At 37.5% G+C, this 15,774-nt stretch overlaps 1 protein-coding gene across 1 annotated transcript; it reads right to left on the bottom strand.

Moving 5' to 3' along the window:
- Positions 1-9,566: 9,566 nt before the first annotated feature.
- PABPC1L2A (poly(A) binding protein cytoplasmic 1 like 2A) lies at positions 9,567-15,442 on the bottom strand. Its single transcript, XM_023633536.2, has one exon. It carries the CDS (start codon positions 15,402-15,404, stop codon positions 14,802-14,804), a length of 603 nt encoding a protein of 200 aa, XP_023489304.1. The 5' UTR covers positions 15,405-15,442; the 3' UTR covers positions 9,567-14,801.
- Between the last annotated feature and the right edge of the window lie 332 nt (positions 15,443-15,774).

Raw genomic sequence — 15,774 nt, 5'->3', positions numbered from 1 at the left:
AGCTGCAATTGGAGTCACCACCTGGTTAAGTTTATGATAATCCACTACCATTCTCTAAGATCTGTTTTCTGCACGAGCCAAATAGTCAAGTTGAATAGGGATAGGTTGGAAATCACTGCCCCTGAATTTTTCAAATACCTGATTGTGGTATTATTCTCTAAAGTCCTTCCAGGAATGTGGTATTGCTTTTAGTTTACAATTTTGCTAGGTATAAGCAGTTCTAGTGGCTTCCGTTTGGTGTTTGGCCTTTTCTTAACATAAAAGTCCTCACCCCATAGATAAGGGGACCAATATGAGGATTCTGCATTTCCTAAGTGTGTTTATTTCAGAATTGAGGAAATAATCACGAGATTGGTTTGGACATACACTGGACCCACCGTGTAAGGGATCTAAGCTAAAGCTCCATTGATCACCTGACCTCCATAAGCCCCTGCTCTGACTGGTGGAACACAGTGACATTTTGGGTCTCCTAGAATTAGTGTCAATGTCCAGTAACAATTAGAAAATCTGATTATTTTTCCCCAATGCACAGTCACCATGGTAAAAGGCTATAGGTCCTTTTGGGGAAGGCTTGGAGAAAGATTAACGGTATAAATTTTATGCAGTGTAGCTGGGTCCTTATTCAAGGACCTGGTCTCCCCTTCACTCCAGAGATTCTGAATCTGTAAACTAGTTCAAGTCTTGGAATTGATAGACCCGTGATTCTTGTTTTGGTGATTCATGTTAGACTTCTGTTAACTTGACTTAGAACTCTTCCATTTATGCAAATTAAGTAAAAATTTAGTAGACTACCCATCTATTTCTCTTTTGTGGGCCTCATCATCAACTAGCCAACACCATAGGTCTTTGTGGACCATGATATTGTGATTACTGTTTTGGCTCCAGTGCCTTTTACGCTAACAACACTCACTTTGTATTTGGCAACAAAGTACCACCACTTGGCCCTGCTATCCTGGTGTCCCATTTATCCTCATTGCATTTAGGGATTTTAATTCAATGAAAGCCGTTTCAAATACAATTTCTGACCTGTAGAGAAAAGTGACCACGGAGATCTTCAAGGATACTAGGATTTCACTCATAAATTTATTTTTCAGTAATGGTGTAAATGACCCTCCATATCTGAACCCTTCAAGGGTGGGTGAGCAGATCTTACATGATTAATCCACTCTAACATTCCAATCCTCCTAAGCATTTGGATACCTTCCTCTATAGTAGGCCAAGGAAGTTCTGGCATTTCAAGTTCATTTAGTGTAGGCACCTTTGGAACCATGTTTCAGCCTACCAACCAAACAAGTTATTAGAGACCTTTCTAACCTTTTAAGCCAAAACATTTAATTCAGAATCTCTGCTTTATGGGCCCGTATCATTAAATGTTTTCTTATTTAACTTTGTATTCCTTCCACTGTAATACCACGACCTTAAGATCCATTCCAACTCTTATTTCACAGGGTTCTGTCTGTAAGAATTGGAAAAATCATGTAATTCCTTTGGCATGTAATGCAGGTCCTCAAAGGTCACACTTTGTATTTCACTCTTTGGAGCCTCCTCGTACTAGAGACTAGTTATAGATCTTGAAGCAAAGAGGAATGGCAAGGGTAAGTACTGAGGAGAATAACCCGTACTTTGCAAGGTAACTATCTCAGAAGAAGCTCTTACAAATTATTCAGGTAAAGGAAAGCCAACTTCCTTAGGCAAAGGTGGAAAAGCTGCTTCTACTGGCAAAGAAAAGAGAGCAGAATTTAAGGGTTTGATGTCTCCAGCTTCACCAAGAACTGCCTATATGTGACTGAATTTTCAGGATCCTTTTCTTTCCAAATCAATGTCTCATTTTAATAGAAGACACCAGGGGACATTGTGATTTCAATTTATATTGAAATGCAGTCACTCTCAGAATTAGACTCTGGGTTTGATTTTCAGAAATCTTGGCCCTGAGGCTACAGGAGATAGGAGTTACTGTCAGCATATATGTAAAAGCTTTTAGGTCATTTATGCAGTTTAAACTGGGAATTTGAAGCCCTGGTTTATCCTTTTCTTTCTCCACTTTCTCCAGTGCAGTTAGGAACAACGAGTTAATTTCATGATATTTCTTACTGTTTTCCATAGTGGCTGCATCAGTTTGCACTCCCACCAGCAGTGTATTAGGGTTCCCTTTTCTCCACATCGTCTCCAACACTTTTATTTCTTGTTAATTATAACAATTCTGACAAATGTGAGGTGATATCTCATTGTGGCTTTGATTTGCATTTCCCTAACAATTAGCGATGTTGAATATCTTTTCGTGTGTTTGTTGGCCATCTGTATATCTTCTTTGGAAAAATGTCTGTTCATATCCTCTGCCCATTTTTTCATTGGCCTGTTTGTTTTTTTTGTTGTTGAGTTGTATGAGTTCTATATGTATTTTGAACATTAACTCCTTGTCGAATTTATGAATTGCAAATATTTTCTCCCAGTTGATGGGTTGTCTTTTTGTTGTGTTGAAGGATTCCTTTGCTATACAGAAACTTTTTAGTCTGATGTAGTCCCATTTGTTTATTTTTCCTTTTATTTCCCTTGCCTGCAGAGACATGGTATTCAGAAAGATACTATTAAGATGGATGTCAAAGAGCATACTGCCTATGTTTTCTTCCAGGAATTTTATGGTATCATGACTTACATTCAAGTCTTTAACCCGTTTTAAGTCAATTTTTGTGTATTGTGTGAGATAACAATCTACATTCATTCTTTACGTGTAGCTGTTCAGCTTTCCTAGCACCGTTTTTTGAAGAGACTGTCCTTTCTCCACTGTATGTTCTTTGCTTCTTTGTCAAAAGCTAGCTGACCATAGATGTGTGGGTTTATTTCTGGAATCTTGGCTCTCTTCCATTGATCTGTGTGTCTGTATTTCTGCCAGTACCATGTTGTTTTGATTACTACACCTTTGTAATATATTTTGAAATCAAGGAGTGTGATACCTCCAACTTCATTCTTTTTCCTCAGGGTTGTTTTGGTTATTCAGGGTCTTTTGTTGTTCCAGATAAATTTTAGGATTCTTTGTTCTGTTTCCATGAAAAACATCATTGGGACTTTGATAAGGATTGTATCGAAGCTGTAGATTGCTTTAGGAAGTATGGGCATTTTAACTGTGCTAATTCTTCCAATCCAAGAGCACGGAATATCTTTCCATTTCTTTGTGTCTTCTTTGATTTCTTGTAACAATGTTTTATTGTTTTTGGTGTACAGATCTTTCACCTGTTTGGTTAGAAGTATTCCTAGGCATTTTATTCTTTTCATTGCAATTGTAAATGGGACTGTATCCTTAATTTCTCTTTCTGCTATTTCATTATTAGTGTAAGAAACACAACCAATTTTTCTGTGTTGATTTTGTACCCTGCACTTTACTTTCTTTGTTTATTATTTTTAGTAGGTCTTTGGTGGATTCTTTAGAGTTTTCTATACATAAAATCATGTCATCTGCAAATAGTGACAGTTTTACTTCTACCTTTTCAATTTAGATACATTTTCTTTCTTTTTTTTTTTTTTGCCTGATTTTTCTGGCTAGGACTTCGAACACTGTGTTAAATAAGAGTGGCAAAAGTGGGCATCCTTGTCTGGTTCCTGTTCTTAGAGGGATAGCTTTCAGTTTTTCAGCATTGAGTATGATGCTGATGGTGTTCTTGTCATATATGACCTTCACCATGTTAGGGTACTTTCCTTCTATACCCATCTTATTCAGAGTTTTTATCATAAATGGATGCTCTATCATGTTAAATGCTTTCTCTGCATCTATTGAGGAGATCATGTGATTTTTATTCCTCATTTTTTTTAATGTGGCATCTCACATTGTGTGATTTGCAGATGTTAAACCATCCTGGCATCCCTGTAAGAAATCCCACTTGATCATGGTGTATGATCCTTTTAATATATTGTTGTATTCAATTTGCTAGTCTTTTGTTGAGGATCTTTGCGTCTATGTTCATCAGTGATATTGGCCTATAGATGTAATGTGTATAAGAATAATAGCATCAAAAGAAGGAAGAGAGAATAAAGCTATATAGGAGTAACATTTCTATATTTCACAGGAATTAAGTTAGTAATAATCTGAAGAAGTTTCTGAGAAGTTAAGATGTACATGGTAAGCCACAGAGCAAACAGTAAGAAAATTACTCAAAAGTACAGTGAAAAAAATCATTAAACGAGTTAAAATGTTACACTAGAAAATATTCACATAATACAAAGGACAGCACTAAAGGAGGAATAGAAGATAAAAGAGACATAAAATATATTGAAAACAAAAAGTAAAATGGCCGATGTAAATCCAACTTTACCAATAATAACACTAAACATGAATGGATTGAACAATCTAATCAAAAGACAGAGATAGTCAGACTAGATTAAAAAAACAAGATGCAGGAGCCGGCCCCATGGCACAGCGGTTAAGTTTGCATGTTCGGCTTCAGCGGCCCCAGGTTCACCAGTTCAGATCCCGGGTGTGGACCTACGCACTGCTTGTCAAGCCACGCTGTGGTAGGCGTCCCATATATAAAGTAGAGGAAGATGGGCATGGATGTTACCTCAGGGCCAGTTTTCCTCAGCAAAAAAGAGGAGGATTGGTGGTAGATGTTAGCTCAGGGCTAATCTTCCTCCAAAAAAAAACCCAAACAACAACAACAACAACAAAAAACCCAAGATGCAAGTATATGTTGTCTACAGGAATCACATTTTAGATTTAAAGATACAAATGGATTTAAAGAAAGCATAAGAAGGGTGAAGTGGCTACACTAATATCACACAAAGTGGACTTCAAAGTAAGAAATGTTGCTAGAGATGAAGGATATTTTATAATGATAAGAGTTTTGATCTCTCAGGAAGAAGCACATATGCACCTAAAAACAGAGGTCTAAAATAAATGAAGCCAAAACTAACGGAAATAAAGAGAGAAATATACAATTCGACAATAATAGTGAGAAACTTCAATGAGTCATTTTCAGTAATGAATAGAACTAGTAGACAGAGATCAACATTGAAATAGGAAACTTGAACATTATAAACCAACTAGACCTAACAGACATCTAGAGAAAACTCTACTAACAGTAGTAGAATAAACATTCTTCTTAACTGCATATGGAACATTCTCTGGGATAGACTATATTTTAGAGTATTAAACAATCCCGAATAAATTTAAAATAATTGACATCATACAATGTATGTTTCCCAAACACCATGAAATAAAATTAGAAATCAATAGCAGAAGGAAATTTTGGATTTCCACAAATAAGTGGAAATTAAACAACACACTTCTAAATAATTGTGAGCGAAACTATAAATCACAAGGGAAATTATAAAATACTTTGAGATGAAGAAAAATGAAAATACAACATACCAAAACTTATGAGATGCAGCTAAAGCAGTATTTAGAGGGAAATGGAAATATAGGCTGTAAATGCCTGTATTAAGTAAAAGGAAAGATCTCAATTCAATAACCTAAATTTCCACCTTCAGAAACTAGAAAAAGAAGAGCAAACTAATAATAAAAGATGCAGAAGGAAGGAAATCCTAAAGATTAAAAGAGAAATTAGTGAAATAGTAATCAAGAAAACAATACAGAAAACCTAAAGTTGGTTCTTTGAAAAAACCAACAGTATTGACATACATTTAGCTAGACTGACCAAGAAAAAAGGGAGAAGAGTCAAATTAATACAATCAGGAATGAAGAAAAGGATATCACTACCAACTTTACAGAAATAAAAAGGTTTATAAGGAAAAACTACGAACAATTTTATGTCAACAAATTAAATCCCATACATGAAACAGAAAAATTTCTAGAAAGACACCACTGAGACTGACTCAAAAAGATATAGCAAATCTGAATGGACCTATAGTAACTAAAGAGATTGAATTAAAACATCTTTTAAAAGTTCTACAAAGATCGGTCTAGGCACAAATGGTTTCACTGGTCAATTCAACCAAATATTTAAAGAAACATGTATACCATTTCATCAAAATATCTTCCAGAAAATAGGAAAGGAAAAAACACTTTCCAACTCATTTTATTAGGCCAGTATTATCCTGATAACAAAACCAAACAGGACATCACAAGAAAAGAAAACTACAAAACATATGCTTTATGAATGTAGACATATTTATATTCTCAACATTTGTTGAGGAAAAAATACCAGCAACTGAATTCAAAAACATATAAAGAAGGGCCTGCCCAGTGGTGTAGTGGTTAAGTTTGCACGTTCCACTTCGACAGCCTGGGGTTTGTTGGATCCCGGGCGTGGACATGGCACTGCTTGGCAAGCCATGCTGTGGCAGGCGTCCCACATATAAACTAGAGGAAGATGGGCACGGATATTAGCTCAGGGCCAGTCTTCCTCAGGAAAAAAAAAAAAGAGGAGGATTGGTGGCAGATGTTAGCTCAGGGCTAATCTTTCTCAAAAAAAAAAGTATAAAGAGGACTATACAATATACAAGTGAGATTTATTCAAGAAATACAAAATTGATTTCATATACGAGAATTACTTAATGTAATACACTAGATGAATAAAATGAAGGATGGAAAAGACGAGATCATCTCTAAAGATCCAGAAAAAAAATTTTGATAAAATTCAACACCCTTTCATGGTAAACACTCAACAAATTAGAAATAGATGGGACTAACTTCCTCAATCTGAAAAAGGGCATCTACAAAAACTCACAGCTAGCATCATGCTTAATGGTGAAAGAGTGAATGCTTTCCCCCCTAACATCAGGAATAAGACATGGATATCCACTCTTGCCACTTCCATTTAACATTGTATTTGGAGGTTCTAGCTAAGACATTTGGGAATAAAATAAAAGGCAGCAAGATTGGAAAGAAAGAATAAAACTATCTCTGTCACAGATGACATAATTTTTTATATAGAAAATCCTAAGGAATCTACTAAAATATATTAGAACCAATAGATGAGTTCAGCAAAGTTGCAGAATACAAGATCAATATACAGAAATCTGTTGTATTTCTATATGATAGCAATGAGCAAACCAAAAATGAAAGTAAGTAAACAATTCTATTTACAGTATCATGGAAAAGAGTTAAATACTTAAGAAATTTAACAAATAAGTGCAAACTGCTACTCTGAAAATTACAAACCACTGTTGAAAGAAATTAAAGAAAACCTACAGAAATTGAAAGACATCCTATGTCCATGAATTGAAAAACTTAGTATTGTTATGATAGCAATACTACACAAATTGATCTATATATTTCACGTAATCCCTATTAAAGCCCCAGCTGGTTTCTTTGTAGGAATTGACAAATTGATTCGAAAATTCACATTGAATTGCAAAGGACCCAGAATAGCCTAAACAATGTTGAAATGAAGAACAAAGATGAAGGACTCACACTTTTTTTTTATGTTACTAACTGCGTTTCTTTTTTTTTTAATTTAACTTTTTTTAATTGCAGTAACATTGGATTATAACATTATATAGCTTTCGGATGTATATCATAATATATTTCGAATTCTGTGTAGATCACATCATGTTCACCACCCAAAAACTAATTATTGTCCATCCCCTCACATGTGAGCCTAATCACCCCTTTTGCCCTCCCCCCCCCACTCCCATGGTAACCACCAATCCATTCTCCGTTGCTATGTGTTTGTTTGTCATTGTTTTTATCTTCCTCTTATGAGTGAGATCATGTGATATTTGACTTTCTCTCTCTGACTTATTTCACTCATAATACCCTCAAGGTTCATCGATGTTGTCACAAATGGCCGGATTTCATCATTTCTTATGGCTGAGTAGTATTCCATTGTGTATAAATACCACATCTTCTTTATCCATTCGGCCCTTGATGGGCACCTAGGTTGCTTCCAAGTCTTGGCTATTGTGTATAATGCTGCAATGAACATAGGGGTGCAGGCATCTTTATGCCTTTGCGTTATCAAGATCTTTGGATAAATACCCAGCAGTGGGATAGCTGGATCATATGGTAGATCTATTCTTAATTTTCTGAGGATACTCCATACTGCTTTCCATAGTGGCTGCACCAGTTTGCACTCCCACCAGCAGTGTACAAGGGTCCCCATCTCTCCAACATTTATTGTTTCCTTTCTTGTTAATTACAGCCATTCTGATGGGAGTGAGGTGATACCTCATTGTAGTTTTGATTTGCATTTCCCTAATAGCTAATGATGCTGAGCATCTTTTCACATGCCTGTTGGCCATCCGTATATCTTCTTTGGAGAAGTCTCTGTTCAGATCTTTTGCCCATTTTCTAATTGGGTTGTTGGTTTTTTTGTTGTTGAGCTGTATTAGTTCTTTGTATATTTTGGATATTAACACTCTATCTGATATATGGTTTGCAAATATTTTCCCCCAATTGTTAGGTTGTCTTTTCGTTTTGTTAACGATTTCTTTTGCTGTGCAGAAGCTTTTTAGTTTGATGTAGTCCCATTTGTTCATTTTTTCTTTTGTTTCCCTTTCCCGGTCAGACACGGTACTTAAAAATATGCTGCTAAGACTGATGTCAAAGAGCGTACTGCCTATGTTTTCTTCTAGAAGTTTCATGGTTTCGGGTCTTACATCCAAGTCTTTAATCCATTTTGAGTTGATTTTTGTCTATGGAGTAAGGAAATGGTCTACTTTCATTCTTTTGCATGTGACTAGGGCTCACACTTCCTGATTCCAATACTTACCACGAAGCTACAATAATCAAGACAGTGTAGTACCAGCATAAAGACAAATATATTAATCAATAGAATAGAATTAAAAGTCCAGAAATACACTCTTACATTTTTGGTCAAACAGTTTCTGGCAAAAGTTCCAATTCAATAGGAAAAGAATAGGATTTTCAACAGTTGGTAAAGGGACAACTGTATGTCTACATGCAAAATAATGAAGGTGGACCCTTTTTTCACGCCATATGCAAAAATTAATTCAAAATGTATCACAAACCTAAATATAAGAACTAAAACTATTAAAATCTTAGAAATTATAGGAGCAAATCTGAACTTGAGTTAATTAAAATCTTAGATTCAACATGGAAAGCAAAAGGGAAAAAAGAAAAATAAATAAATTGGACTTCATTGATATTGAAAACATTGTGCTTCAAAAGATACCACCAAGAAAGCTCAAAGACAATTCACAGAATTGGAGAAAATATTTGCAAATCATATATTTGATGAGGGACTTGTATCTAGAATATATTCAGAACACTTTCAACAAGATAATAAGACAAATAACTCAATTTTGTAAAAACACAAAGAATCTGAATAGACATTTCTCCAAAGATAGAAAAATGACCAATTAAACACATAAAGAGATGTTCAACTTCATTAGTCATCAGGGAAATGAATAGAAACATCACAAATACCACTTTATACCTTCAAGGATGGCTATAATTAAAAAGAGGTAATAAGAAGTGTTGGCAAGGATGTAAAGGAATTGGAAGTTTTATACACTGCTAGTCAGAATATATAATGGCACAGCCACTGTAGGAAACACTCTTGAAATTCCACAAAAGGTTAAACATAGTTACAATATGACCAGCAATTTCACTTCTCAGTATATACTCAAGAGAATTGAAAACACAGAAACTTATTTATAATAGCATTTTTTATAATAGCCAAAAAGTGGAAACAAACAAATTGTCCATCAACCGATTGTTTAATCAATTGTGCTATATCCATACAATGGGATATTATTTGACAATAAAAAATAATGAAGTAGTGATAATGCTACAATATGGGTGGATCTTGAAAATATGCGACGTTTAAAAAGCCAGTAACAAAAGACCACACATTTTATGAGTCCCTTCATATAAATGTTTATCACTGGCAAATCTACAGAGACTGAAAATATATTAGTGGTTGTGTAGGGTTGCGTGGGTTGGGGAGAAATGAGTGATTGCTAATGGGAATGGGGTTTCTTTAAGGGTGATGAAAATGTTCTAAAATTGATTGTGGCGATGATTGCACAATTCTGTAAATATACTAAAAAGCATTGAATTGTACATTTTAAATGGATGGACTGTATGGTATTCAAATTATGTTTTCAAATGCTGTTATAAAAAGTTAATTCAGATAGAGATTGCCTTCATCTGGAAAATTATCTTTGTGTGCACTTTTCATACATCTTTGGATGCTCAGCACCCCTCTCATTCATAATCATTCAGTTATGTCCATGGCCTCAATGACAGATATTACAAGACCATTGTAATACGTGTAATTTGTAAGTGTTATAAGAAATTGAACAGGATAGAATTATAAGACTCTCTAGAGGAAATAGATCCAAACTGGAAACCACTTGCATAAGTCATCCTAGAGGGCGAGAAACCTAAGTTTTTTTTCAAAATAGTAAGCAGAAATTAACCAGGCAAATTGTAGAGGTAAACATACGCTAGAAATAGGCAAGGGTTCAGAGGAGAAAGAGCTTAGGGCTTTGAGAGAACTGCAGGTGACTTGGCATAGATGGCATGTGGAACAGTGGGTCTGGGATGGACTAGGAGGTTGGAAATAAGACTGGAAAGGTAATCAAGTACTCAATAATGAAAGGTCCTGGATTCCATGCCAGATTGTCTATTTCACAATGAAGGTAAAAGAATACCACTGACAAGTTTTAAGCATGGGTATTTCATGAAAAGATACAAAGTTTTAGATGTTTTTTCCTAGCTGCAATTTAGGGGATGAATTAGGAGTGATCAAGACTGGAGACAGAGTTCAGGTAGAAGATATAATATTCTGAGTTAGAGATGATGGAGGCCTGAACTAGAAACATGGCAGTGGGAATGGAGAGAAAGGGGCACATTCTGGCAAGATTATGGGGATAAAATCAACAGGATTTTATGTTTAATTAGATGTGAGGATTGAGAGAAAATAATACTTCTGCAAGGATTTTTAAACATTATATAATTTTTTTACGTCAGTGCTCAAAAAATGATAGTTTTTATTTTAATTCTGTTCATGTTTTATACACTCAGTCCTTAATTACAGGGATAATATTGCTAGTAATAGTATAATACTTTTTTCCTCTTAAGCTGAAATTGCTCTTATTACATATTGTTAAAGAGAATCTTCACTGAATTTATAGTTAGTTAGATTCCTACAGTGATAGCTGTTAAATGACTTTTTCCAGGTATTACTACATTACTACTCTGATAAGGGTTTCTGCTTCTAGTTATTTAGCTCTGGTCGGTCTCTCTCTCTCTCCTCTCTCCCACACCCCATTACATTTAGCTTATTTTCCCAGTGGAGATGAGATGGATCTTATGCTGATTAGATCAAAGCTGAGGCCAGATCCCTCCTTGTGCTGAACATAGGCTACCAATATCTATCCACCCTGGTGCACGGGGTGTTATTTCTGAACCCTTTATATAATGCAATACACAAATCTAAAAACAAATTAAAAAAAAAACAATTTCTATGAATAAATTACAGCAATCCATATCCTACAGCATAAATCCTAGAAAAACAAGGCTTTTTTTTTTTGTCCTTTAGTCTTTGCCAAATTGTCAAAGATACTTTGACCTAAAAGGAGAGTATGTATAATAGCCTTTAACAGTGTAAATAAGCTTGTTTCTTCTACCAAGGCAGGGACTTTGTTTTCTTACCTTTATTGAGCTTGTAAAAATGTCTTAATTCTAAATGGTTCCTTAGAGATGCTCCTTTTCCTTTTGAAATCAACATTTCTGACCCTTTTATTAAATATTAACTCACAGCCTGTGCTAGGCAAAGGAATATTAAATGCTTTTCCCTGGGGAAAAAAATTCAATGGCAAAATTATTCACCAGAGTGGGGTTTAATGGGGAAAACGTAGGAACTACTTTAGTATCCGAAATGAGGACACTCTTGAAAAAAATTCCAGTCCTATACAATGAGGGTGAGTTTTAGAAGAAAACTGAATAGCCACAGATGTTTTAGGTATGTTCACAACACATTGAAAAGCAAATTATGACATAAAATATATTCAGTATGATTCTATAGTTGTTTTAAAATGCTTCTGGATAGTGAAAGCTTGTAAAGGTATAGAAAATAATATGTCTGAAGTGGTTCTTATCTATATTTTAATGTGCTTGTTCTCACTTTTTAAAATATGCTTGTAAAATGAAGTAATAAAAGAAAATGTACAATTTCAATTTTACAAAACTTAAAAAAATATTTTGACCAATTTAAGTGGGCAGGGATATGTGCACTCTTCTACACTACTAGTCGATATAAACTTTAAGGGAGAAACATTTGACTACAGAACAAAAAAATATTTCATATGTCCATATCATTCCACAATTCCAATAGTAATGAATGGAAAGCAATAAAATATTCCAAGACATTCAGTTACAAAGGCGTTCATCATAAAATTAACCTTACAAGTAAAAAATCAGAACCATTTTAAACATACCCCAAGGCAGTTTGGTTGCAGAAATTATAGCTCATCCCTGTGATAGAATATTACATAACAGAATTAAAGAATATTCATGATTTAAAAATATGGTCCCAGAGAACTGTTATAGTGAAAATACCCTCCAATGAAACAATGCTTGTTGTATTATAAATATAAAGGTATGTAGATATCTATTTATTTAAAAAGTATTTTGTCAAATAGTGGTATTAGGATTTTGACTTTCTTTTATTACATTAGCAATTTTAAAATATATTTTCTATTATGTACATGAGCAATTTGAAAAAATGTTTAAAATAAATAAAAACAAAAAAGAAATAGAAATTTCCCTGACAAAATATTGGTAAAAATGCAGAAATGACTGCAATACCAAGCACAAAAAAGAATACAGATATCCAGGTCCTCTTACAATACTGGTGCACCTTACAAAGTTAAGCTTATACTATCTTTATAGATGGCTATTTAATAATGCACTCCCCCACAAAACTGCCCATATCCTTTGACCATTTAATTTTTCTTTTAGCAATGTTAGTTCAGGAAATGATCTTGTAGGTCAGCAAGATTTGCACACTATGACGTACTTGGCAGCTTGGATAAAGAAAAATAGCAACAATCAAGATGTTCAACAATGAGGAAATAGTTAAAATATATATACACACATACACAAAAACACAGCTATAGACATGGATATATACGTAAGTATATCTATTTATCTGTCTATTGAATCATCAATTACATGGAACATTAACACTCAAAGAAAATATTTTAAAAGTATCTTTAATGACATGAAATGAAGTTCAAGAGTATGTGTGTGTATAAATATACAAATACACACACATTTATGTGTGAAAAAGCAGATATAAAAACAGTATGTACATAATTATATACATATATGACAAATGCATAAGAAAATTACTACAGAGGTACAGCCAAAAATGTTTCAGGTAGTTCTTGGAAAATATTAGACAGGTAAGAATGAAAATGTTTCAGGAAGATATCAGTGGTCATGAGGATTGATTACTGGTGACATTAATTCTCTTCTGTTAACTTTTCTGCTTTGTGATTTTTTTCCTGCAATGAACCTGAATCGTTTTTCCGGCAATGAGGAAAAGGGCAGGAGGTGAGCACAGGGGAGAGAGGTGATAAACAATATTTAAATCCAGCAAAACAACAGCAAGAACAGCGAAATACCATTTGCAGCCCATCAAGCTGGCCAAGTCACACACAAACACCCTCCCCCCGACACACACCCTCACACATCAATTACAGTGACCAGGAGACTATGCAGGGGAAATGGGCATACTCTTTTTACTAAGCTGCGCTGGCTGGCATGAATGCAAATCGGTACAATGCTTATGAAGGGACCATTTGTCAACACACAGGAAAAGTCTTTAAAATGTCCATATGTGGATCCTGCAAGTCCACAATTAAGAAGACCATCCGGTATGCTAGCAAAGATTTGGCTTGACATGGAAGGATTCACTCATCAGAGTACACAGTGTTGGGTTTAGACACAGAGGAAGAACTAGGCACCACCTGAATGTGCCAACAATGCAGGAATGATTACAGAAATGTTAACGTCCATAGACACACTCTGCAGGCACTGAAGATGACGTGTCGGGAGCCTGTTGAATAATATGGAAAGAAGTCAGACAGGTTGACTTTTGTTTGGTTTTAGTTTCTGAAAAGGCAGGTTAAGAAACACCACATACATGAACCACTCTATAACAGTGCTTTAAAAGGGAAGGTAGGGTGAGGGTGAGGAAGGGGGGGTGGAGAGAGAGAAAGAGAGAGAGAGAGAGAGAGAGAGAGAAGAGGGCCTGGAAAAACAGCACAGCAAAAAGGTAAAAGTGGTTGTCTCTGGGTAGTAGGATCACGGGGAGCAATTACTCTCTTGGCTTTCCCTCATCTGATTTCCTTCTCCTTTCTGATGTTTCTACCATGAAATTGTATCACCTGTGCAGTAAACAAAGAGAGAAAGAAAGTGCTTTTTAAACCAAACCGCAAGGAGAAGAGGCAGCCTTCAACCTATCAAGTGGCACAGATTAGCAAGATTATTCACAACACCCTTGGTGGGTGTGCCAGGAGAGGGAAGGAAGGAAAGAGAGGGGAGGGGAGGAGAAGAGGAGGAAGAAGGAGCAAGGGGAGAGAGAAAGAGGGGGAGAGAGGGAGACAGGGGGAGAGGGAGACAGGGGGAGAGGGAGAGAGGGGGAGAGGGAAAGAGGGGGAGAGGGGGAGAGGGAGAGAGGGGGAGAGGGGGAGAGGGAGGGAGGGAGAGACAGAGAAAGAGAGAGAGAGAAGAAGGGAGGGAGAGATTGAGAGAGAGAGACCTGCGCTCCCAATACAATACACTGCTGGTGGGTTGGGGGGTAAAGGTGGGGCTGTAAACCGGGTGGGAGCCAAGGTTTGGCTCTGCTGGCTGGCTCACTCCTGGGATGTCTTCATCGAAAGGTAGCCTCCTCATCGGTGTCTTCCTCGAAATCCTTGACGTCAGCACTAGTGGACTGCCTGGCCCAGGCTCCCCTTTCGGCCTCTCGTTCTTTATGCGACTTGAATCTTCCCACGAAAATTTTGCGGTAGTTCAGGAACATGCCATTCATCGCATCGATGGCCCGCTCCGCAGACTCCTGCTTCTGGAAGTGCACGAACCCGTAGCCCTTGGGCCCCTTTTCGTCGCAGGCCACTTTGCAGGAGAGGATGTTGCCGAACGCCGAGAAGATGTTGTACAGCGCCTTGTTGTCGATGGTCTTGCCCAGATTCTTGATGAAGACGTTGCCCACCCCGCTCTTGCGGAGCGAGGGGTCCCGCTGGGACCACATGATGCGCACCGGCCTGCCCTTGATGACATCAAAGTTCAGGGTCTCCAGGGCCCGCTTGGCGTCCACCGGTTGCTGGTAGTTGACATACGCGTAGCCCAAGGAACGGCGGGTGATCTTGTCCCTGCAAATGCGGATGGAGAGGATGGGCCCGGCCGGGCTGAACTTCTCGTACAGCATTGCCTCTGTCACCTCAGGGTGCAGGTCGCCCACGTACAGCGAGGCCATAGGAAAGTCCGGGTTCCTCTCGGAGCCCACACTCGCATCTGCATCTGCATCCGCGGCGACAGCCGCTGCCGCCGCCGCCGCTGCCACCTCCGCATCCGCATCCGCCTCCCCCAAGGGGGGCGCCGCAGCCTCTGCGGCGGCGGCGGCTTCGGCCGCACTGGCCTCTGCCACCGACACGGCCGCTGCCGCCAAGGCGGCCTCCGCCTCCTCCCCCGTCAGGGGGGTCGCTGCCTCCCCCAGGGTGGCCTCCGCCACTGCCTCCTCTACTGAGGCCTCGGCCTCCACCTCAGCCTCCAACTCTGCTTCCGCCTCCGCCACGGAGGCCTCCGCCACCGCCTCTGCCACGGTCGCCGCCGCAGCCTCCGCCGCC

This window comes from Equus caballus, chromosome X (genome assembly GCF_041296265.1).
Source record: "Equus caballus isolate H_3958 breed thoroughbred chromosome X, TB-T2T, whole genome shotgun sequence".
Taxonomy (NCBI): domain Eukaryota; kingdom Metazoa; phylum Chordata; class Mammalia; order Perissodactyla; family Equidae; genus Equus; species Equus caballus.
The sequence above is the reverse complement of the archived record's forward strand: the minus strand, read 5'-3'. Positions and strand labels throughout refer to the sequence as shown.